Here is a 23,727-nt window from a genome sequence, read left to right as displayed (position 1 = left end):
GCCCAGGCGCCGCCTCGAACGTCGCCGCCCCCCCATTGGTCTAGGCAACGGGACTGCCGGCCAATGGCGTGCCACAAATCGGAAACGCTCCCGCCTTTCGAAAGAGTAGCCAATTGGTGAATCTGTATCTTTAAGGTTAGCTGCTCTTTTAACTGTAGCTATGCCAAACTGGAGGTCCTCCCACACAGCTGTATAACATCCACATTGAACTGGGTTATATAGCAGACAACCCAGGGCCCTTCCACACAGCCCTATATCCCAGGATATCAAGACAGAAAATCCCACAATATCTGCTTTGAACTGGGTTTTCTGAGTCCACACTCAGATAATGTGGGTTTTTCTGCCTTGATATTCTGAGATATAGGGCTGTGTGGAAGGGCCCCCAGTTCAAAGCAGATATTGTGGGATTTTCTGCCTTGACATTCTGTGTTATAGGACTGTGTGGAAAGGCCCTGGGTTATCCACATAGCCCTATATCCCAGAATGTCAAGGCAGAGTAACCTACAATATCTACTTTGAATTGGATTATCTGAGTCCACACTGCCATATTGTTGTTGTTCATTCGTTCAGTCATTTCAGACTCTTCATGACCTCCTGGACCAGCTCACGCCAGAGCTCCCTGTGGGCCGTCACCACTCCAGCTCCTTCAAGGTCAATCTAGTTACTTCAAGGATGCCATCCATCCATCTTGCCCTTGGTCGGCCCCTCTTCCTTTTTCCTTCCATTTCCCCCAGCATCATTGTCTTCTCTAAGCTTTCCTGTCTCCTCATGATGTGGCCAAAGTACTTCATCTTTGCCTCTACTAGTATTTATTTATTATTTATTAACTTTATTTGTACCCTGCTAGCATCTCCCCAAGGGACTCGGTGCGGCTTACATGAGGCCAAGCCCAAACACAATAATACAAGCAATAAAACATCAATACAAGCAATTAAAAACATAGACAATAAAATACACAACATTATCAAAAAAGCAGCACATAATTAAAACAGTGGGAAGGCCAAATGTAGAGTTAAAATTGGAAATAATGCTGGGCAATGAACGAAAGGTGAGACTGGTGTTTGTGGGGGCATACAAGCAGACTCGGGGAAATGTAAAGTGCTTTGGAGGACAAAGTGCTATGGGATCATTATCCTTCCCTCCAATGAGCAGTCGGGCTCTATTTCCTGGAGTATGGACTGGTTGGATCTTCTCGTGGTCCAAGGCACTCTCAGCACTTTCCTCCAACACCACAGTTCAAAAGCATCTATCTTCCTTCGCTCAGCCTTCCCTAAGGTCCAGCTCTCACATCCGTAGGTTACTACAGGGAATACCATGGCTTTGACTAGGCGGATCTTTGTTGCCAGTCTGATGTCTCTACTCTTCACTATTTTATCGAGATTGGACATTGCTCTCCTCCCAAGAAGTGTCTCCTGATTTCCTGGCTGCAGTCTGCATTTGCAGTAATCTTTGCATCTAGAAATATAAACTCTGTCACTGACTCTATGTTTCCCCCCTCTATTTCCCAGTTGTCAATCATTCTTGTTGCCATAATCTTGTTTTTTTTTTTTAATGTTTAACTGCAACCCAGCTTTTGCACTTTCTTCTTTCACCTTGGTTAGAAGGCTCCCCAGCTCCTCCTCACTTTCGGCCATCAAAGTGGTGTCATCTGCATATCTAAGGTTGTTAATGTCTCTTCCAGCAATTTGACCCCAGCCTTGCATTTGTCAAGCCCTACATTGCCATATATCCCAGTTCTACACAGATAATGTGGGATTTGTGTGTTGTCTTATTGATAATGTTGTATATTTTATTGTCTATGTTTTGTTTTAATTGCTTGTATTGTTGTTTTGCTTGTACTGTTGTATTCGGGCTTGGCCTCATGTAAGCCGCACCGAGTCCCTTGGGGAGATGGTAGCGGGGTACAAATAAATATTATTATTATTATTATTATTATTATTATTATTATTTTATTCAGCTGTGTGGAAAGGGCCCCAGAATATCAAGGCAGAAAATCCCTCAATATCTGCCTTGAAGTGGATTGAGTCCACACTGCCATATGTCCCAGTTCAAAGCAGATAATGTGGGATTTTATTCACCTAGAAGGGACCTTTGAATATAGCAGAAATTGCTTAAGCAAATGGAGCTTCCGGGTGGTTGCAGGAAGTGTTGGCGGCGAGACAGGAAAACTGGCGAGGCGCGCGCTGTCTAGTCTAAGGGAGGGCGCATGCGCACTCAGGATGTGTATCGTTACCAAGGAAACGGGGGGAGCGCGTGGACATGGCAACCCGCAGCCGCCGCGCGACAGTCCCTCCGCTGCCGGCTGCCCGCCGCCATGAGTTCCCAGCCGGTGCAAGGGCTTCCCATCCTGCCAGGCTCGACGTTTCGAGACCCCACGGTGAGGATACCTAAAAGCCTAGCTCTCTGCCTCGCCGCCCCGTTTCCCGCGGCGGGGCGGCGTTTCTCCCTTCAGGAGCCGCCAGAAGGCCCAAAGGGAGGCGCGGCGAGAGAAGCCCCTCAGCTCTGTCTGAGCATGCGCAGTTTGAACATCCCTGGGACAGAAGGGGAAACCACTGAGGAAATACGGACAAGCTCGTTTGCGCGAGCTTGAAGGCACAGAACACACAGCTTTATGGCCGGGGACATGGTTTGTTCTTGTGTGCCTTGAGAGAGTCCTCCACTAGTGTCACTCCCCACTACTGCTGCATTCTAATAGCTCATTGGCATATGTAGTCTGACCTCTCAGCTGTGTAACATGAGGTACACTTACTTACCATGTATAAATATGTGAGAGGAAGTCACAGGGAGGAGGGAGCAAGCTTGTTTTCTGCTTCCTTGGAGACTAGGACGGGGAACAATGGCTTCAAACTACAAGAGAGGAGATTCCATCTGAACATTAGGAAGAACTTGTGAGACTGACTGTGAGAGCCGTTCAGCGGTGGAACTCTCTGCCCCGGAGTGTGGTGGAGGCTCCTTCTTTGGAAGCTTTTAAACAGAGGCTGGATGGCCATCTGTCAGAGGTGCTTTGAATGCAATATTCCTGCTTCTTTGCAGGGGGTTGGACTGGATGGCCCGTAAGGTCTCTTCCAACTCTAGGATTCTATGATTCTACTTAGGCAATCCCTCATAGTCTGTGGATGATGGTCCTCCAAGATTGGTGTGCTGGCGGTGGGTCCGTAGGTGGCTGTGGAGCCCTATTCTTGACCTGCATCGTCTCCCGCAGTGAGGGCATCGGTTTCCAGGTGGAAGGCGGTCCGAGTCAAAGTTGGCTTGATACCCTTTCTTCTTCGCACGTTTCTCCCTTTCGCCCTCCATCTGTGCCTCTTCAAATTCTGCAGCACAGCTGGTCACAGCTGACCTCCAGCAGGGGCACTCAAGGGCCAGGGCTTCCCAGTTCTTAGTGTCTATGCCAGAGTTTTAAAGGTTGGCTTTCAGCCCATCCTTAAATCTCTTTTCCTGCCCACCAACATTCCTTTATCCGTTCTTGAGTTCGGAGTAGAGCAACTGCTTTGGGAGACGGTGGTCGGGCATCTGGACAACGGATGTTGATGGCGGAGGACCATCACTTCAATGCTGGTGGTCTTTGCTTCTTTCAGCACGCTGACATTTGTCCACTTGTCTTCCCAAGAGATTTGCAGGATTTTCCGGAGGCAGCGCTGATGGAATCGTTCCAGGAGTTGCATGTGACGTCTGTAGACAGTCCATGTTTCACTAGCATATAGCAGGGTTGGGAGGACAATAGCTTTATAAACAAGCACCTTGGTATCCCTACAGATGTCCCAGTCCTCAAACACTCTCTGTTTCATTCGGGAAAATGCTGCACTCGCAGAGCTCAGGAAATGTTGAATTTCAGTGTCAGTGTTGACTTTGGTGGAGAGGTGCCTGTCAAGGTAGTGGAAATGGTCAACATTTTCTAATGTTACACCATTAAGTTGTATTTCTGGCATTGGAGAGGGATTAAGTTGTATTTATGGCATTAGAGAGGCATTTGGTGACTGCTGGAAAAGCACCTTGGTTTTCTCAATGTTTAATGACAAGCTGAGCTGCTCGTATGCTTCTGCAAAGGTGTTTAGAGTGGCTTGTAGGTCTTCTTCTGAATGCGCACATGAGGTACTCTACTAGCAACCTCAAAAAAGCACACAATCTCACCACCACAGATAGTTTCATGGTGGGGAAATTGTTATATCATAAGCCTATCTTCAAAAGTTATGACTCATTAGGACAGGCAATAATGTTTCGTAAAGTGTAAGCTAACAGGAAAAGAGACAGACTGCATTATAAATAGATTGACTCTATTAAAGAGACCATAGCGCTGAGTTTGGAAGACCTGAGCAGGACAGTCATGGATCTTGGGGCCTGTCATTCATAGGGTCACCATAAGTCAAAGTGAGCTTGATGGCTCACTATTTAACATACTTAGAGGTTCCTATTCATCGGAGGGCTTTCACCCTGGCCCGATGCCACGCTCTCCCATCAGCTGTACTCGAAGGCCGCTACCGGAAGATCCCTTTCCCAGAGAGACTCTGCCCCTGTGACTCGGGTCATGTAGAAACAATAGAACATGTGCTCCTTCAGTGCCCGTTCTACAGGGATACCCATGCCAGGCTTATCTTACCCCTGATAGACAAGCACCCAGGCCATTCAGGACAATTTTATACCTCCCTGCTACTTGCGGATACTAATTCAGCTACAACCTACAATGTCGCAAAGTTTTGTGCAGCAGCATACAAAATCCGCCAGGGAATGACTAGTTCCAAAAGTCAACTGTGTGTCCAGTAATCGTCTTCCCTGAATCTACAATTTGGTGATGGATCTGGACATTGTATGATTTTACCCTGTTTCCCCTTCTGCTCCCTCACCCATATTGTGTTTTTAGTAGTTGTATTTATATTTTTAATGTACCAAACATGCCAGGTTTGTAAGGAAACGTGACACTATTTCCTGTGCTGGTCAATGACCGAAATAAATGTTTTGATTGATTTGGTTTTGAGCTTGATGGCAATTAATAACAAACTCTTATCAAAAGGCAAAATATAACAAAGCTTACAGCGTAGTGTCGAAAGCTTTCATGGCCAGAATCACTGGGTAGTTGTAGGTTTTTTCAGGCTATATGTTCATGTTCTAGAAGCATTCTCTCCTAATGTTTTTCCTGTATCTATGGCAGCATCCTCAGAAGTTGTGACCTCTCTACCTCTGAGGATGCAGGCAAAACATCAGAAGAGAATGCCTCTAGAACATGGCCATATAGCCCGAAAAAACCTACAACAACCCAAAGCTTACAGCTTTACAATCAAATAGGATACTTTTTTTGAAAACCCTTGGAAGAATGAGAAGCCTTTGCCTTTTTGTAACTGAGCATATTTGCCTTGTCAATCATCTATATATCATATAACTTTTTTTTCTTTCCATAGAAAACTTCTTTTCATCGTTCTCAGACCCTAGGTTATAAAAATGGTTTTGCCTTTAAGCAAACTCCAACTGTGGGCATAGGTGGAACACGACTTTATGTAAATCAGCTGTCCCAAGCTGAACTGGATGAACTCGCCAACAAGAGACCCACATTAACGTATGGTCAACCGAAGCAAGCTCCGCCATCCGATTTCATTCCTGCACATGTGGCTTTTGACAAAAAGGTATTTCAGAATAACATTATTTTATTTATTTATTTATTTATGGTATTTATAGCCCGCCTTTCTCAATCATAAGACAACTCAAGGTGGCTTACAGACTTGGCAGCAATTCGATGCCATACATTCATAAAAATACAATTAAAATATACAACATAATATTATAAAACCATATAAAACCATTAAAAACATGATCACCAGTGTTTCCTGTTAAACTCATTGTCCAGTAGCATTGTCTTGCTGTTCCATGTTCATTCTTCATAGTTCATAATTATTTACTGCACTGCATTTCCAAACTTACTCGAAGAGCCAAGTTTTTACTCGTTTTCGGAAAGTCAAGAGGGAGGAGGCTGATCTAATATCCCTAAGGAGGGAATTCCAGAGCCGAGGGGCAACCACTGAGAAGGCCCCAACAGATGGTGGGGAGATGGTTATATCAGAAGCCTATCTTCAAATGTTATGATTGTAAGATGCACCCTAATTTCAGTCCCACTACCACCAACAAAAATACGCACCCCATTTTTAGAGATGTTCACATAGGAAAAAGGTGTGTCTTAGAACTGAAAAAATACAGTAATTGGTATCACTGAAACACGATTCCTGAGGTCCTCTGGGAAGGCCCTTCTCTCACTTCCGCCTCCAACACAAGCCCAGTTGGTGGGGACTAGAAAGAGGGCCTTTTCGGTTGTTGCCCCCTGGCCCTGGATTTCCGTTCCCAGGGAGATCAGACTAGCCCCCTCCCTATCCACTTTTTGGAAATAATTGAAGGCATGGATTTGGTTAAACATTTCCTTTGACAATTGTCCTTAGTCAGGACCCAAAAATTTGTCTATGCACTTTGCTACCATAGAATCCAGTTCAAAACAGATGATCTGGATTTTATTCAGTTGTATAGAAGGGGACAGGTTTATTTTAAAGTCAATGTGGGTTTTTCAAACATTAATCATGTCAGTGTTTCTCTTTACGAGCTTGATAGATGAAGGGAATTATATAGATGTAACATATCTTTATTTCAGTAAGACCTTTAACAAGGTTCCCCATGACATTCTCACAAAGAAACTAATAAAATATTACCTAAGTTTTCACTTCCCCAAAGCAATGTATATGGGACTCCAGACATATAGCTATATAAAGTAGGTATAAAAATCAAATATTTACTGATAATAAATAAGCATTTGCAAGGCTTGCTAAACAGGCTTGTTTTCCATTTTATGGAATATAGCTCAAGCATTTTCCACAAGGCCTACTGTAAACAGTACATGTTGTTGCTAACATTTGTGTAAATGGGTGTGTTCCAAAATCTTTTACAGTTTTCAATGTTTGTGTGTGTGTGACATTGAACTAAGAGGATTCCATTTGGGGCTCGGACCCATATTTTAAGAAGCAGTGAACTGAACAATGCTACAGTTAGGTGGACTGGGAATTGGTTGATTGGCCGAACTCAAAGGGGGCTTCCCAATGGCTTCTCTTCATCCTGGAGAATAGTGACCAGTGTTGTGCCACAGGGTTCTGACCTGGACTCAAGTGCTATTCAACATCTTTATCAGTGACTTCGACAGTGGAATAGAAGGGATGCTTATCAAATTTGCAGATGACACAACATTGGGATTCCCAAACTGTGTGCCATGGAACCCTCATAAGGTTTTCACAAAAGACAGCTTTAAAAAAATTAAATCCCATGCCAGAGAATAAAGGTTTTATTAAAATGTAATGTGCATCTGTTTTAAAAACAAAATTTGAATTTATGCCACAGAATGATCATTGGATAGGACTGATATATGTAAAGCATTCAGTAGCCTGAAAGGCTCTCTGAATATCCCCCTTCATGTCCCCTATCGATGTAATTCAGGATTTTTAGCTTATTCTTACACCAATGGATGCCTTTCCGATTTTACATATTCAGCTTCCAGACATAAAGCCCATTTTCAAAACTATTTTAAATACAAAAGTGAAACAATTTCATTTGTCCCATTAAGTGTGAATCCAGTATTTCTCTGTACCAAAATTTATGTTTAAGGGTATATTTAAAATGTGTTCTGTTTATTTCCAAGCCTACTATACTGTAGGTTTGGTATCCTTGAAGTGATTGGCTTGACCTTGAAGGTACTGGGGGTGGTGGTGGCCGACAGGGAGCTTTGGCGTGGGCTGGTCCATGGGGTCGCGAAGAGTTGGAAGCAACTGAACTATATTGTACAGAACATACACGCAATGGAAGCAGATGAAAGAAGGAAGAACTTTGTGGGTTCACAGTGCTTGCGGGTTGACAGTATTGTGAAATATATTTAGGAACATTAGGGGGAAAGATCTTCTGGAAGGGTTCCATGACAAAAAGTTTGGGAACTACTGCCCCAGAGGATTAGACAATTCTACTGTTAGGTGAATTAGGAACTGGTTGAACCCAAAGGATGCCTTCCAATGGCTCCTCTTCATCCTGAAGAGAAGTGACCAGTGGGGTGCTACAGGGTTCTGTACTGGGCCCAGTGCTATTCAACACCTCTATCAATGACTTGAACACTGGAATGGAAGGCATGCTTATCAACTTTATGGATGACCCAAATTGGTAGGGATAGCTAATAGCACAGAGGACAGGATCAGAATCTAAAATGGTCATAACAGATTAGAGAGCTGCGCCAAAAGTAGCAAAATTAATTTCAGTGGGAAGAATCTAAGGTACTACACTTAGACAGAAAAAATGAAATGCATAGGTATAGAAGTTTGACTCCTGGTTTTATAACAATATATATGAAAGTGATTTCGTAGACTTAATAAACCACAAGCTAAATATGAATCAGCAATATGATGCAGCACAATCTGAATCAATCTGATTCCAAATTGCATCAAAAGGAGTATAGTGTCGAGATCGAGGAAAGTCATGGTGGCCCTCTATTCTGCTATGGTCAGACCTTACCTGGACTACTCTGTCTAGTTCTGGGCACCAAAAAGAAAGATATTGACAAAATGGAGTGTGTCCAGAAAAGGGCAAGGATCTTTTATAATTGTATAATTCACATCCTGATTGAGGCTCCTTTTTTTCAGGTGCTGAAGTTTGATGGTTACTTTCAAGAAGATGTCCCTATATCTACAGAAGAGCATTTCCGCATCCGCCAAGTGGGCATATATTATTATCTGGAAGATGATAGTATGTCTGTCATGGAACCAATCGTGGAAAACTCTGGGATTCCTCAGGGCAAACTGATCAAACGGCAACGCCTACCCAAGAATGACTGTGGGGACCATTATCACTGGAAAGATCTGAACCGAGGAATCAACATTACTATCTATGGCAAGACTTTCCGGATAGTTGATTGTGATGCATTCACAGAGGTACTGTAAACTTGTACACAATTTACAGAATCAACTTGGCATGACATTGTTAAAAAAGATAATTAAACTAAAATACTTCGAAGGCTAGCTGTATCACAATACTTGTCCATCCATAATGTCAGAAAAGAGGTGGATGTGTTTTACAGGCTGTTAGGGGAATCATTGAATATTTGTTTCTGTTTTATGTTGTTGTTCACTATGTAAAAGGCATTGAATGTTTGCCTCACATGTATATTGTAATCTTCTCTGAGTCTCTCCAGCGATATAAAGGGGAACATAAATAAAGATTATTATTATTATTAAATGAATCTCTGTCAGTATGCTATTTAAAAATATATTTTACAGTTATTTTTTACATCTGAAAACATAATTGTGTAAAATATATCTAGGAATTTATCTAGATTAAAAAAGAATTATATAGACAAAAAAACTGCCTAGGAATAACTAAGGCATTGGTTAACGTTTTAAAATGCATCTTCATAACCAAAAATTACTTTACAGGGAGCTAAAAAAAAGATGAAGTAAAATCTGAAGTCCATTTCAGTCGTAAGATTCCAGCATTTCTATGGAACAGATAAATAAAAAATACGGTTTTATTTATTTGTTTATATCCCACTTTCATCTCCTAAAAGAAACTCAGAATGATTTTTAAAAAACCCCAAACAATATAATTTACAATTTTAACCCTATGACATTCAAATACTAAAATAGAATTAAACTATTTAAAATAAATAGTTACAAGAAAATATAAGCACTAAAAACTATCAAAATATTTAACCCACCATGTAGTGCCCTGTGGCTCATTTTTAAAAACCTCCTTCTTTAAAAGCTTCCCTGAATAAAAAGGTTTAGCCTGCTGCTGGAAAGACAGCAGGGAGGAAGCTATTCAGCTTCCATGGGCAGAGTTCCAGAACTGCGGCATCACCAATCCATTCAGATCTATCAACCTCCTGGAAGGGTCCATCCTAATAGGCTTCCCACTCCTACAAAAGACAAAGTATAGGTAATCAGAAATAGGTCTCATTTTTTTTCTCTTTACTCATGCCTCAATTTCTCCCTTTCTTTGTTGTGTCTATTATAGTGGATAAACAGTTGGCGTAAGGACATGCCATGCCTCTTTTCTGTTAAAAAAACCCAGATATTGCTATGTAAATTAGTATTATTGACATTATTGTCTTTCTCTAGACTTTTCTGCAGAGCCAAGGAATTGAGCTGAATCCTCCAGAGAAAATGATTTTTGACCCTTATACAGAACTCCGTAATATGCCTCTGCGCATGTATATCACACCTTCTGATTTTGACCAGCTCAAACAATTTTTAACTTTTGACAAAAAGGTGGGCCTGAGATTTGTTGCACTTGTTTTACACTGAATATTAAGCCAGAGTGTTCCAACTTGGCACCACGTCTTTTCTGGTGGGGAAACCTTAAAGGGATAGTTATATGTGTATGTTGGGGAATGGGAGAAGAATCTTCACCACTTATCAGATAGCAACAAAAGTTCACATGTAATCATTGCCCTGTCATTTCATAGCATTTGACATAGTTTTAATGTCATTAATGTTATATTGCTGCTTACCACTGTTTCAGGAAGATGACATTTTATTTGGTTTTTTTGTGCTGTTGTGTAAACTATTTTGATTATATATTTAATAGAAAGAGGTATAAATATTGACTACATTTTTCATGTGTGACATTTTTCCTTTCTTACCATGACCATGTATGAACTCTTTGAAAGTTTTTCAGCATATCCTCTTTTTATTGGTTTTTAATATGATTTCTGTCCAGAATGTGTCTTCAGCATAATGTCTCTAATCTATTTGGCGAGTCCCTGTCCCTAAAACATTTTATGACTGTTCTCAGTTTTAGTGTGATTGTGATAATAATTATTTTGGGATTCTACAGTCTGGCTATATAAAAAAGAAAATGTGACTGGTGAAGGGTACTGGTTAAAGGGAACAACTTGTTAAAAGCAAGTTTGGAGAACATTATTTGGTTGAAATACAAGTCCAATCTATCATTAAAATACATCTTCGAAAACTTTTCTGTTTGTAACACAGTTTGGGAAAAACTGAGTTTTTTTCCTCTTCTGTTTGGTTAAGGCCACTTGTTTTTTATTTGAATAACATGTTCTGAAGAGCTCTAGATCTTTTTCTGAGATCTATAGTAACAACAAACCCATGCCATAAACAAGCCAATAGACAATGGCATAGCAAAAGACATTGCAAGCCCCACCATTGTCATGGCAGAATTTTAGTATTCTGACAAAACACATACACCATGGAAATTACAAAGTGTACCATAATACATCACTAATAGATCACATTTCTTGGCAGATTCATTCTTGGCAAACTACGTAGGCACCCCAAAGGACCTTTTCACTGGCTGCACCAAGACTGCAGAATGACCAGCCAGAAGAGCTCCAGTAGTGAAGTCATCTGTTAGAATTTGAGGGCCCTTCTACTCAGGCCAATAATCCAAGAGGAATTGGGATTTTAAATCCCACTTCCTCTCTTGATGGAGGCAACACAGCTGGCCCAAACCCCCAGATTTTGCTGGGGGGGGGCTAGATGTTCTCCCATGCTGATCTCAGATCAGCACGGGTGGGCATTGGCACTTCCAGCCTCCCACACCCTGCCCTCCATTTCCCCCACCACTTAACAGGAAAAGCCTCTCCCCCCAGAGATGAAAAGGGGCTTTGGTTAGGGGAAGAGGGGATTTCTCCTTGAGTGTTTCAGGGCAAAGGGAGAGGGGGGAAAGGCTCCAGGCCTGCATCGGAGGCTTCCTCTAGTAAGTTGAGAGGAAAATAGGGCCACTGAAGGAGTCTGTGGGGGGAGGAAAAGAAAGCACATGTTTTCCATGCCTGAATGTCCAATTTAACCTGGGTTATAATGCATGTGTTGATTATAAAGAACTGCTTTGAACTCTGTCAAGTCATTTGATACAGTACTATCTCCTCTACTCTGTACCATCAAGATTTCTTTCTCAGTTTTGTTCCTCAAGTTTCTTTTAAATGAAGATGTTGCAGATTTATATTCATAACTTATATGACCAAAACATGCTGTGTCACACTATGCTCTGGTCTCACAGGTCCTTCGTTTCTATGCCATATGGGATGACACAGTGAACATGTTTGGCGAGAACCGTTGTTTCATCATCCACTATTATTTGGCGGATGATACAGTGGAGGTGCGGGAAGTCCATGAGCGGAACAACGGCAGAGATCCTTTCCCAGTCTTGATAAAACGCCAGCGCCTGCCCAAAAGAATTGTGGAAAACAAAGGTGATAAGGGCATTAATCCCTTCCATTTAAGGATTTTCAGGGTTAGGGCATATAATGATATGTAAATTGCAGTGCATGTAGATATAAGAATGCTGTTAAACATTGTCATGTCTGGAACATAGGAATCAAATTATATGATAGACATAGAATCGATTCAGATCAAATTATCAATTTTGCCACTAATACATTTAATGCTAATCTTAGTCTTTGACCTATATACTATACTATGTATCTATATAAATAAAAATGTAATGTTCGTTTGTGGTATTAACATAACTCAAAAACCACTGGACAAATTGACACCAAATTTGGACACAAGACACCTATCAGGCCAACGAGTGACCATCACTCATAAAAACACTGAAAAACACAGCGGAAGGGGCTTAAAGGAAAACAACAACAACAACAACATTACAATGCATGCACAAAACCACATATATATACGCAAACACACATGTACACACACATACACACACACAAAACACATATACACAGACTGGGCCACAGCAACGCGTGGCAGGGGATGACTAGTACTAAATAAAATGTACATACACACACTAGATATACTACATTTCATCCTACATCTAGTTTTCTCTAAATGTTATATGTTCTTTAGAATCTTGTTAAATATTGCCTTATTATATTTCATGCACCTGTTTGAATTACTTCCAGAATCAACATATGATGTGAACAGTTTCTTTCTTAATATGTCAAATTAAAGAAAGCTTAGTTATTTTCAGTTGTTTCTGGAAAAGGTCTGTCCTTCTTTCTGATATTTTTTTTCTGGAATTTACACAAGGCTAATCCATATATCTTCCTTTGAAAAGGAACCTTCCCATCCTGTGTCCTTGAGATCTCTGATCAAGAGGTCTTGGAATGGTTTACAGCTAAAGATTTTGCTGTAGGCAAATCTACTACTCTTCTTGGGCGCTCCTTTTTTATATACAATTGTGATGAATTCACTCGGCAATACTATCAAGATAAGTTTGGCATCACTGATTTCCAGCCAGTCGATATAAAGAAACAGCCTCCAGAAGAAATCAAACAGGTAACAGATAGATGGGAGAGCCATCACTTAAGGATAAAGCTTAGTTTCAAGCTTATTTTCTTGCAAAAAGATTTCAGTGGGTCATATTTCTAAATGGTGAGCTCTATCTAGTTTTAAAACTATTTTAAAAGTTTAAGCTAATCAGTTTTTAGTTTTTACCCAATTTGAGTCCCCAGATATTATTGCATGACAATTCTCCTCACTTTTGATGATCCTCCATGTGGTCTGGGGATGATGGGAATTGCAACCGAATAGTCTTTGTGGCTCTGAGTTTGGGAAAAGATTAAATGACAGTGTCAGACATCATATCCAGAAGCTTTGTATTTCAATTCATACCCCACTATCCTAACCAAACAGAACAAACTGCAACTTTCCAGGAGCCTTATCAGATGCAGTCTTCTCTGCGCCTCCCCAGAGTGCCTTTGGAGGAGTCTGGTGTTACCTCACTCCTAATTGGAGAACATGGCTCCTTTACTTCTACACCAAAGCCATTTTTTATTTACATATGCTTTCTAGAACTGGGTCTTTTACATTGGGGGTGCTATAATTTTTGTCAAGGGCTGCAGCGTTCCGAATGTAGTCAGTCCAGAATTTCAAGCCATATTCAATCCAATTAACAGGATCAAGCAAGTGAATTCCAATGTCCGTTCCACTAGGTCTAATACACAGATTTTCACCAACAAGTCCAAGTCCGATATCCAAAAACATAGTCCGAGGTTCAAGGCACAAGGCCACCAAAGATTACCAGCTGTTGCACTAACCCAACAATTGCTTCCAGCAGTCAACTGTTCCAAACACCAGCCTTTTATGCTGCTCCTGAAAAGTGTTTATAACTGTGAGATTCTCTTTGCGCCAGCTAACTGGACCTCTGCAACTGGATAGCTTCAACCCTGAGCTGGAGCCGGGTGGGGCGAGTTAATGCCTGCTCTTTTTCTTCCTGCTCCGACTCAGATGCTTCCATTCCTGAAAGGTCCTGCTCCTGCTCAGCCTTAGTAGTATAATGCTGTTCCTCTTCCAGGGGCTCCGATTCTGCTGCTGGGAGGAAACCCTCTTTTCCATTGTCCTCATCTTGCCCCATGGTTCTATAATTTTAATCTCAGCAGTTAAATGCTTTAAGCTGTTTTCAATTAATGTTTTAATAGTACAGCTTAATTGTTTTTTGACTTTTTAGTACAATATGTGGTTGTTACTAAGGTTTTTGTCAGAAGATATAAGTATCTGGGAATTAGAATTTTGCAATTCTGTAGTGTCCATATTCATTAAACAGCTGCTGTTATTTTACTACATAGAAAGCCAGCAAAATACTTCATTCCTGTTGTGCATCAGGGGCACTGACTAGATCAGTGGTTCCCAACCAGTGGTCCCCAAGAACTAAAATATGGTCCACGGCCTCACCATTACTACGAGAGCAACTGGTTTTGTGAAACCCTCTTATAGTGCTGAGGCAATGGGGATGTCGGGAGGGGAAAAGCTGACTACCCACAAAAAGCATGAGAAAAAACCTCCCGACTGCTGCTTCTCCCCTTCCTTTCTCCCCCTGAGCAGAGCTGTTCCATGTGGTGCCTGAAAGCAGAGGCGCCTTGGTGTCTTCATTTTTAGACCTGTACCTGGGGTTATTTGGGGTGCTGATTCAGAAAATTGCAGTGGATAGACTACAACATCTCTAGATTATTAAATACGGTTTTCTGTGGGCGAACAAATGGCAACTACTGAATGGCATATGTTCTATATCAGAGACTAGAGCTGATGTGATCTATCAAATGCAATTTTCTGAATCAGCACCCCAAATAACCAAAACAATTCTGAGGTTGACGAAAAACTGATTCGTAACCCTTTTGGTACTAATGTTGGAGAGTGGTCCCTCGTCAAAAAAAGGTTGGGAACCACTGGACTAGAGAATGGTTTGCTTTTACCAGTTTCCCATTATGCATCTTTCGACTTTACAAACAGTTTCTTAGTGCCTCAGCTATGTAACTAAATATATTGGAGTCTCTCCCTTTTTTAACCTATATTTTGGTTAAATCTATACTGTAAACCACATTTGATCTTATGTTGACAGAAATATGATATATATGTATTAAATATATAATAATAAAATATTATTCTTTCTCCTTGGCTTTTTAAAATCTGTAGGTAATCCCACCTTACAATGGTTATGGTTTCCTGGAGGACTCTCTCCAGAACTGCTTCAGCCTGGTTCCACAACCACCTAGGAAAAATATTATTAGGATGCTAGAGAATGACCGTAAAGTGTTGCGCTATGCTGTTAGATTGGTGAGACATTCTAATATGTGATGTGCTTTCTGGAAACCATCCAGTTTGCAAACTTCTCTGAATTTCAGCTCCTTAAACGCAGTGGGTTTTCAAGCAGTTGCTACTACCTATCTAATTCACGTCTTCTCTAAATTGCTACAGGAATCGCCACGCCCTGAGGATGAGAAACGTCAGTTTGTCCTCTCTTATTGCCTTGCTACTGACATGATCAGTATCTATGAACCCCCTGTGCGTAATTCAGGAATTATCGGGGGCAAATACCTAGGGAAGACCCGTGTTCCCAAGCCAGGGTCTTCTACAGAAAACCCTGTTTATTATGAACCATCTGACTTCGTAGTTGGAGCTATGGTTGAAGGTATGTAGAAAGTGGAAGGTAACTAAAAGATAGAGTGAATATTTCAAATTAAATATGGAATCGTTTTAGTTCATTCTTCATTATATCCCATTTATTTATCAGAACTGGAAGTCAACCTATGCATCATATATTTATAGGTTGTGCAGTTCACATACTTCAAATGCTATTTGTTGAAACATATATTACACATTTTTCAATTTTTTCATCATTGGTCAGGTAATTAAAACATTCCCACTCTGTTCCCACTCTCTCAACTTGCACTTGAGAAAGACCTTGGGTAGTTTCTTCTCCAAACAAAAACCACCAGTTAACCCAAACTTGATATGCCTGCATTCCTAGCTAATGAGATTTTGCTATTCCAGCTTCCAGAAAGCAATTGCTTTTCTAACAAGCTGTTTTCTCATATACCCCAATTCTCAATTACATATTTGAACATTAAATAATTTAGAGTGTATAAAGCTATAGCTGAATATATATGGTAATGCAGTAAAAAACCAAAGCATGTTTGACATAGCCTTAGTGGCCACTGTGGTTATACATAATAACAGCACATGGCAGAAAAATGAAGATCATGGCAGGATCTAAGGATAGGGTCCTGACATTTGCACCTTTGAAAATAAACATTCCCCTCCAAATAATTTTAGTGGCTTGGACTTCACAGTATATTTATCATGAATTTTCTAGTTAGGACTGGGGATTGAGCATTTTTGGAGTCACTCCACTCACATTCATCCGAGTGGAAATGTTTCTGTCGAAGGCTTTCATGGCCGGGATCACTGGGTTGTTGTAGGTTTTTCCGGGCTATATACAACAACCCAGGAAATGTTTCCCTTTAACAAAGTATTGTAGTTTTCCTTGATAGATATAAGAATCCAATATTAAGTATTGATCTCTGTCAGTCATCAATGATGGGGTGGAGTTTTGCTTGAATTCCACAGGTTTGACTCTAGCACAGGTTTCAACAAGCTGAAATGAATGACAGGATTCAAATGTTTATAGTTGTTTGGGAGATTTACTCAGCCAACACAGAATTAATTAATCTCTTGACCACAAAAGAGTCCACTTATTTCAAAGCTAGGTTTTTTGGACAGTTGCTGAATCTTTGAACACCTTGCAGATAAATAAGGAAAACTGTCCAGGTTTTAAACTCCAATTCACTCCCCATATTTTTAATCCATTTACAATTTTTTGTATATCTCTTTGGCAAGTTCCAATGCCTCTATGAAAGACCAGGCAGTGCACAGTCCAATAATGCCATAGGGCCAGACTGGATGATTTAAGGCAGGGGTCCACAAACTTTTTAAACAGAGGGCCAGGTCACAGTCCCTCAAACAGTTGGAGGGCCGGATTATAATTTGAAAAAAAAAAGAATTAATTCCTATGCACACTGCACATATCTTATTTGTAGTGCAAAAAAAACACTTTAAAGCAATATAATAGTTAAAATGAAGAACAATTTTAACAAATATAAGCTTATTAGTATTTCAGTGAGAAGTGTGGACCTACTTGTGACTGATAAGATAGGATTGTTGTTGTTATTGTGTGCTTTCAAGTCGTTTCAGACTTAGATTGACTCTGAGCGAGGGCCAGGTAAATTACCTTGGAGGGCCGTATCCAGCCCCCGGGCCTTAGTTTGAGGACCCCTGATTTAAGGATTTGGTAAAGCTGAAAGTTTCAATTTCAAATGGTGAGTGTCCAGTGCTAGAATGTACATAGTTATTTTAGGACATCTCAGCAAGAGATAACAACTCCAACCAATTGTCTTTTTGAAAGTTAATGAAGCAGTGCAAATATTATTCAAAAATCTGGTGTAGTCTTTCAATTTGGCCATAATTTCTAGGGTGATAAGCAATCCTCATAGCTTGCTCTATCCCCAACAGTCTTAAGAATAGTTTCCAAAATTGGGAGGTGAATTGTGGGCTCTGATCTGAAATGACCTTGTGTTTTGTGCCATGTGCTTGAATATGTTATCAATAAACAATTCTTTTCTGTTTTTGGAAGTATTGTGAACAGTATTCATGATAATTATTTATTGGTTCTCTTTCATCCAGTATTTGGCCACAGGTTCATCATTGTAGATGTTGATGAATATGTCATGAATTATATTGAAGAAAATTTGGAGAGCTTCCCAGCAGCTGTTGTGGAGTCTATGAGGAATCACTTTGCACCTCGCCGGGCAGCAAAAGAAGCACTAAAAAAGTGAGCTCCGAAAGAAAATATTGAGATTTTAGTCATTACTTTGTTTGGATTTCTTAGCATGACACAGTGACTGTGAGGCTTTCGTAGACATTATATAGACTCATTCCCTTCATTGTGGTGAAGGCAGGCCTCAAGCCATATGAGAGAAACATAGGCTATGGTTCCTTTACCTGTTTTGGGGCCACAAAAATACAAACCAGGAGAAGACTATTGTCTTATTTGTAAATCTGAAAGTATCTGTCTGGTACAATGGGAAACAGGATACTGGATGAGATTAATGTTGTTGCAGGAGGGCTCATCATCTGTTGTTTCTGTTTGTGTTTTAATTCTGCAACAGTTAGACTCATGTTTACTCAGACTTAACCAAGATAAACAATAACTAATCAATGTGTAAGACATTCCAAGCATCATGTCATGTCTGCATAATGTACTTTACTCAGAAAGGAGAAAGAAAAGCAGATAGTATGCCTGTTTTTTGTTATTAGAAAGAAATTGCTGAAGATGGAAATGGTATTGGTTATATTTAAAATGATTTCAGAGGCATAATGCTAAACTTTTCTCCCTGTTCTGCTCATTTTTACATGCATAGGAGTGTTTTCTGTTGGGGAGCACACAAATGCATTTTTCCAGCTATGCTGTACCGAGTCCATCTCCCATGTAGACCACCACACTAAAATATCTTGCTGCTAAAAAACCAGCAGTAAAATATAGTAGGGGAGAAATTATTGCAAACAAGCTTGCCCAGTTTGTTCCATTTAATCCATCTCAGGTATTGTGTGACAGATGTTGTTAATGGTTGTTAACAGATGTTAACAGTTGGTTAACAGTTTGTGTGACAGATGTTGTTATGACAATTCAATTTGAGGAATCATGTACTTTAACCAGAAAATGTTAATATCTATCAGAATGTAGCTTGAAAGTTTTGAAATTTAGTTGTTCATAGAATCATATAGTTGGAAGAGACCCTCAGGGCCATCCAGTCCAACCCATTCTGCAATACAGGAAGAATCAGTCAAAGCACTCCTGCCTGATAGCCATTCATCCTCTGTTTAAAAACCTCCAGAGGAGATTCCATCAGACTCTGAGACCGTGTGTTTAACTACTGCTCTTGTTGTTGATGATTTAAAGAGATTTGTGATTTGCAGGGTTGGAAAGTTTATTTTATAAGCTTGATTGATAAGATGATTACTTACAAATTTAGTAAACTCATATTTGGTGATGAATTTTAAGCTGGTATTTAGGGGAAATGTGTGAACTTCATGTTGCTTACATTAAAGCATTGAAAGTCCCTTGGGCCAGATTTGGTTTTTGGACCTTTTGTTTTAAATGTTTGCACTAGAGGATAGAAATAAAGGCCCCAGAAGGGAGAGAACATATTATTGCTTGTCAGAATGCAACCTACCACTATCACCATGTTTTAAAAAACTGTTCTCTTTACTTGAAAGATTGTAGATGCATTAAACAAACAATGTTTGCCCTGTATTTGTATGGTCAATAAATAGAATATGGTCAAGTTTTCTCTTATCCACATCAGCCACATATCTCCCCTTTTTCTTGGATCTTCTCACTTCCTTGTTGTTTCTTCTTAAGATTTTCACTCCCTGAAGGCAGGGAGGAAAGATTTTGCAGTTACACCATCAAATCAAAACTACCCATCTTTTACACATCCATAGTTCAATAACAGAATCTTTGTCTCCATACAGAATACCTTCACACGAGTCTTATACACAGGAGCTGGATGCATTAATTGAACAGATACAGGAACATATGAGGCGACATAATTACTTGCCAGACAGCAACATGCATGCAGCCTTTCTTGAGCTAGACAAAAATGGCACAGGCCTACTGAACAAAGGAGAGTTCTGTGCTCTCTGTGACCATTTTAAAGTGCCTATTGATGACCCCATTTTTCAACAGGTAAATAGTTATAGCAGTAATAATAGTTAGTGTATCTTAACTCTAGCAGAAAAGCTGTATCTTTTTTGTATACATGCTTCTTAAACCTGGCGACCCCTTTTTACCCAATATTTTTTTAATGTGAAACTGGGATATGTATGTACAGTAGAGTCTCGCTTATCCAACATAAACGGGCCAGCAGAACGTTGGATAAGCGAAAATGTTGGATAATAAAGTGGGATTAAGGAAAAGCCTATTAAATGTCAAATTATGTTATGATTTTACATATTAAGCACCAAAACATCATGTTTTACAACAAATTAATAGAAAAGGCAGTTCAATACATGGTAATGTTGTGTAGTAATTACTGTATTATGAATTTAGCATCAAAACATGTAATATAATAAATATAATAAATGTAATGTAATGGACTGGTTGCTCTGACACGACAAGCATCAAAACATCGCAATGTATTGAAACAACTGTGGATCCGGACAGAAGGCAGACTGTGTTGGATAATACAGAATGTTGGATGAGCGAAGGTTGGATAAGTGAGACTCTACTGTAGATAAAATAGGCATACAAATCAAACATATTTTGAATGTTGGAGGGTTAAATCTGTGGATATGGAGGACCAGTTGTACCACAGCAATAATATTTAGGGCATACCTAATTTCAAAGTATGTAAAAATAAACTCTTAAAATAAAACACAGTGGCTCTCAGCATCTGCTGGCATTTGGTTTCAGGACTTTCAGTGGATACTCTTGGATGTTCAAAAATGATGTCCTTTATATAAAATGGAAACGTCAAAAGTTTATATTGAAGTGGGAATGGTTGAAATTGTAGGTGCAGGGGGCTCATACTATTGCAAGCCAAACTCTGTACAAAAATCAAGGTGTATACAAAAAAAATCATATTTCCTTCAAGCAAGGGAGTGAGTTTGGGGAGAAGGAAGGGCAGTAAAATACCTGAAGAGAATGGCAGTATTCCATTGCCTCTTCTTCCTCCTCCCATGTTGCCCTGCCTACTTTTTTTCACTCTCCTCCATGTGGTTGGTTGCCTAGTTAGGCCTGTTTCCCTTCCCTTAGCAGTTTGAGCTGGGCTTTTTATTTCCTTCCTTCAAGAGAAGGAGCAGCTGCCACTCCTCTGTGGTGGTGGTGGTGGCGGTGGGGGACAGTGAAGCCTTTCACAACCCCTGTACTGAGCTAAGGAGACAACATTTGGGATCAGGACCCACAATTTAAGAAGCTCTGAGTTAGAAGAAAGGTAGAAAACTGCAGTTGAAAACCTTGTAGACTGGACTGAACTGCAGCCAGCATTTTGTAATTAGAAGGTAAAATGGGAGCCTTACTGGAATGAATGAAGTTCAGGAATGAAGCAAGGATTTAGCTGGGCCCCCTTGGAACAGGGCAAACCCCCTTCTGCGAGGGAAGAGGTCTTACTTTCTGCAGCTCATACACCGTTCTGCCATTTCAGTACTAAGCAGAAGCTTAAACTCCCGCTGCTGGAAAAGTAAAGTCCAGTTTCCCCAGTTGCTTTTTTTATTAATGGGGTGAAAGCTGCAGAAATGTTAGTATTTCAGGGAATGGAATAATGCTGAGTATGTTGATTCCTTAACCAACTTAATACTTCCCTCCAGTGTAGTCATTTTTTTGCTGTGTGAGTGTAGTAAAGAAAGTATCCAGTGTAGTGTTTTTTCCTTATATCGTACATACCCTTGGAATCTGCTCCTTGGGGAAACTATCCCTTACTTTTTGGCACCAGCTGAAGACTGCGGTCTGCTTTTTAAGGATGTTTAATTCAATGGATTTGGATTTATTAGAGGCTTTAAAATGTTCCTCCAGTACATTCTTCTTCAGTAATTATTATTTTGATACTGTATAATTTCATAATTTTGTAAAATAAAAGTTTGGTGCTTGTTTACTTTATAAGTCATGTATACATATTGGGGAAAAATTCAACAGTTTTACCCTGTACAAATCACACAGAAGAGCAAGCCAAACATGTCAAAATTCCGATCCACTGATTTATTCCCACCATGAAGTGAGAGGGGGAGATGTTTGTTGTATTTCTTTCAGTGCAGGAAACCTTTATATCTGAAGAGTTGTAACTGACCTAGTATTTCTGTTCATTGAACAACAATGTAAATAACGGAGACTGAAAGAAATGCATGTCTTATTGAGACCTAGCCAAGGATATTTATGTGCGTTGGTCATATTTTGGCCCTCAAACCCTGGTCTGTGATTTGGTAGGAGGAAGGTTGTTAGGTGATCTTAGAAATGTTCTTTTTGGGAAATAGAAGAGAACCCACCCATTATATTGGTCACTTGTAGATCCATCACAGAAATATCTGATGGGAGAAAACATGTGTTGCAATATATATAGCACTTTGGGTACATATGCTAGAAATCCAACATCTGTTCACAGAAAACTACTCACAGAAAGAAAAGAAGCAATCGGTTTCCACTAACTATGGGTAATCAGTTCTTCATCCATGGGGAAGCCATGCATATTTTTTTTCCTATAATGATAGCCAACACATTTTAAGCCTAATGAAACAATAGCATTTCCCATTTTTCAATCACTTGGCATCTCTTGCTTTTCTCTTCCAGCTTATCGAACTGTGTTCTCATGGGGAAGACCAGATAAAATATCCCAGCTTTCTGAAAGCTTTCCAGTGCCAATTGCCATGAAAAAATACAAGAAGCAGAAACCTTATAGATCAATGTGTATTAAAAGGTGATCATTCTTGAGTATTGGTCTAGTCTCTGTCATCCAACAGAACAGTTTTCAGGTTGAGAGCAGTTTGTAACATGGCTAGAACTCCCACTGGCCTACATACGTTTGGGTGCTTCAGATGTTAGCAGTTTCTGGGTCTATTTGATGTATTGATTCCAAAAATGGCACACGTTTCTCATATCCCTTATCTAGTTTTTGAGATAGAGAACATATGCCATCTACCAGTTGCCATCTGCTTGCCCATAGAAAATCATTATAACCATATCTAAGGAATTAGAGCTGATACAGTCTATCTAATGCAATTTTGTGAGAACACAAATAACCACAGGAACAGGCCCAAAAATCAAGACTCCAAGATATTTTTTGGTCGAGCTGTGCAAGTAAATCTATGTGACAGCCACCTCACGCTGGTAGTGTTGCAATTTTATTGACAGAAGGGAAGCATATGGGATTTTCTGTTTTGAGCACCAAAAAAATTGATCAGCATTTCTTCCTGTGGCTATGCACTTTGATTTGGAGAAGGTAGATGTGCCCTTTGCTCTGGCAGCCAAATTTTTGGAGTTGACCTTTGCAGGAAGCAGGACTTTTTATTATGAATGAGCACTCCACATCTTCTCAAGGGATATTTTCAAAATCCTGCTACTATTAGTGTCAGACAGTGTGAAGAAACATGGGATTCTCAAGTGCAGAATGGAACAGGCCTCTAGGCCTCTCCCGCTAAGCACCCTGTATGCCTCACTCTAGGAATGGAGTGTCCTTTGTAGGTTACGTTGCTTATCAAAGAAACATCCATATAAAATGATCTAAAATACCCTTTCCTTTAACCTCATTTTGTAGGCAAATACTGACAGAACATGTTTTTTCTGGCTAAAATGATCTCAGAAAGGAGGGTGATTTAGGGACTGAACCGGTAATCTCCATTCTATAGCCTTTACCAGTTCTAAAGCTGTTGCTCTATTTCAGGAAGAGAAACTGGAGATTAACCACAATGTCATAAGGGCACA

At 40.1% G+C, this 23,727-nt stretch overlaps 1 protein-coding gene across 3 annotated transcripts; it reads left to right on the top strand.

Moving 5' to 3' along the window:
* Positions 1-2,233: 2,233 nt before the first annotated feature.
* EFHC1 (EF-hand domain containing 1) lies at positions 2,234-23,720 on the top strand. Of its 3 annotated transcripts, XM_060784748.2 has the most exons (11): positions 2,234-2,377; positions 5,391-5,612; positions 8,643-8,930; positions 10,116-10,265; positions 12,019-12,211; positions 13,039-13,259; positions 15,393-15,533; positions 15,675-15,888; positions 17,940-18,087; positions 19,791-20,004; positions 22,597-23,720. In XM_060784748.2, exons 1-11 carry the CDS (start codon positions 2,315-2,317, stop codon positions 22,675-22,677), a joined length of 1,935 nt encoding a protein of 644 aa, XP_060640731.2. In that variant the 5' UTR covers positions 2,234-2,314; the 3' UTR covers positions 22,678-23,720. The 3 variants fall into 3 exon arrangements, with proteins under 3 accessions (XP_060640731.2, XP_060640738.2, XP_060640746.2); XM_060784755.2 differs by lacking the exon at positions 10,116-10,265; XM_060784763.2 differs by lacking the exon at positions 19,791-20,004.
* Positions 23,721-23,727: the final 7 nt, after the last annotated feature.

This window comes from Anolis sagrei, chromosome 1 (genome assembly GCF_037176765.1).
Source record: "Anolis sagrei isolate rAnoSag1 chromosome 1, rAnoSag1.mat, whole genome shotgun sequence".
Lineage (NCBI taxonomy): Eukaryota > Metazoa > Chordata > Lepidosauria > Squamata > Dactyloidae > Anolis > Anolis sagrei.
This window is presented reverse-complemented; position numbering and strand designations above follow the sequence as displayed.

What these genes read in the sequence shown, in the direction of transcription:
- EFHC1 (XM_060784748.2), top strand. Translation starts at nt 2,315, where the DNA reads ATGAGTTCCCAGCCGGTGCAAGGGCTTCCCATCCTGCCAGGCTCGACG. An exon ending in ATGTGGCTTTTGACAAAAAG is followed by an intron (nt 5,613 to 8,642) that starts GTATTTCAGAAT and finishes CCTTTTTTTCAG; the next exon opens with GTGCTGAAGTTTGATGGTTA. An exon ending in AGTTGGAGCTATGGTTGAAG is followed by an intron (nt 15,889 to 17,939) that starts GTATGTAGAAAG and finishes TCTTTCATCCAG; the next exon opens with TATTTGGCCACAGGTTCATC.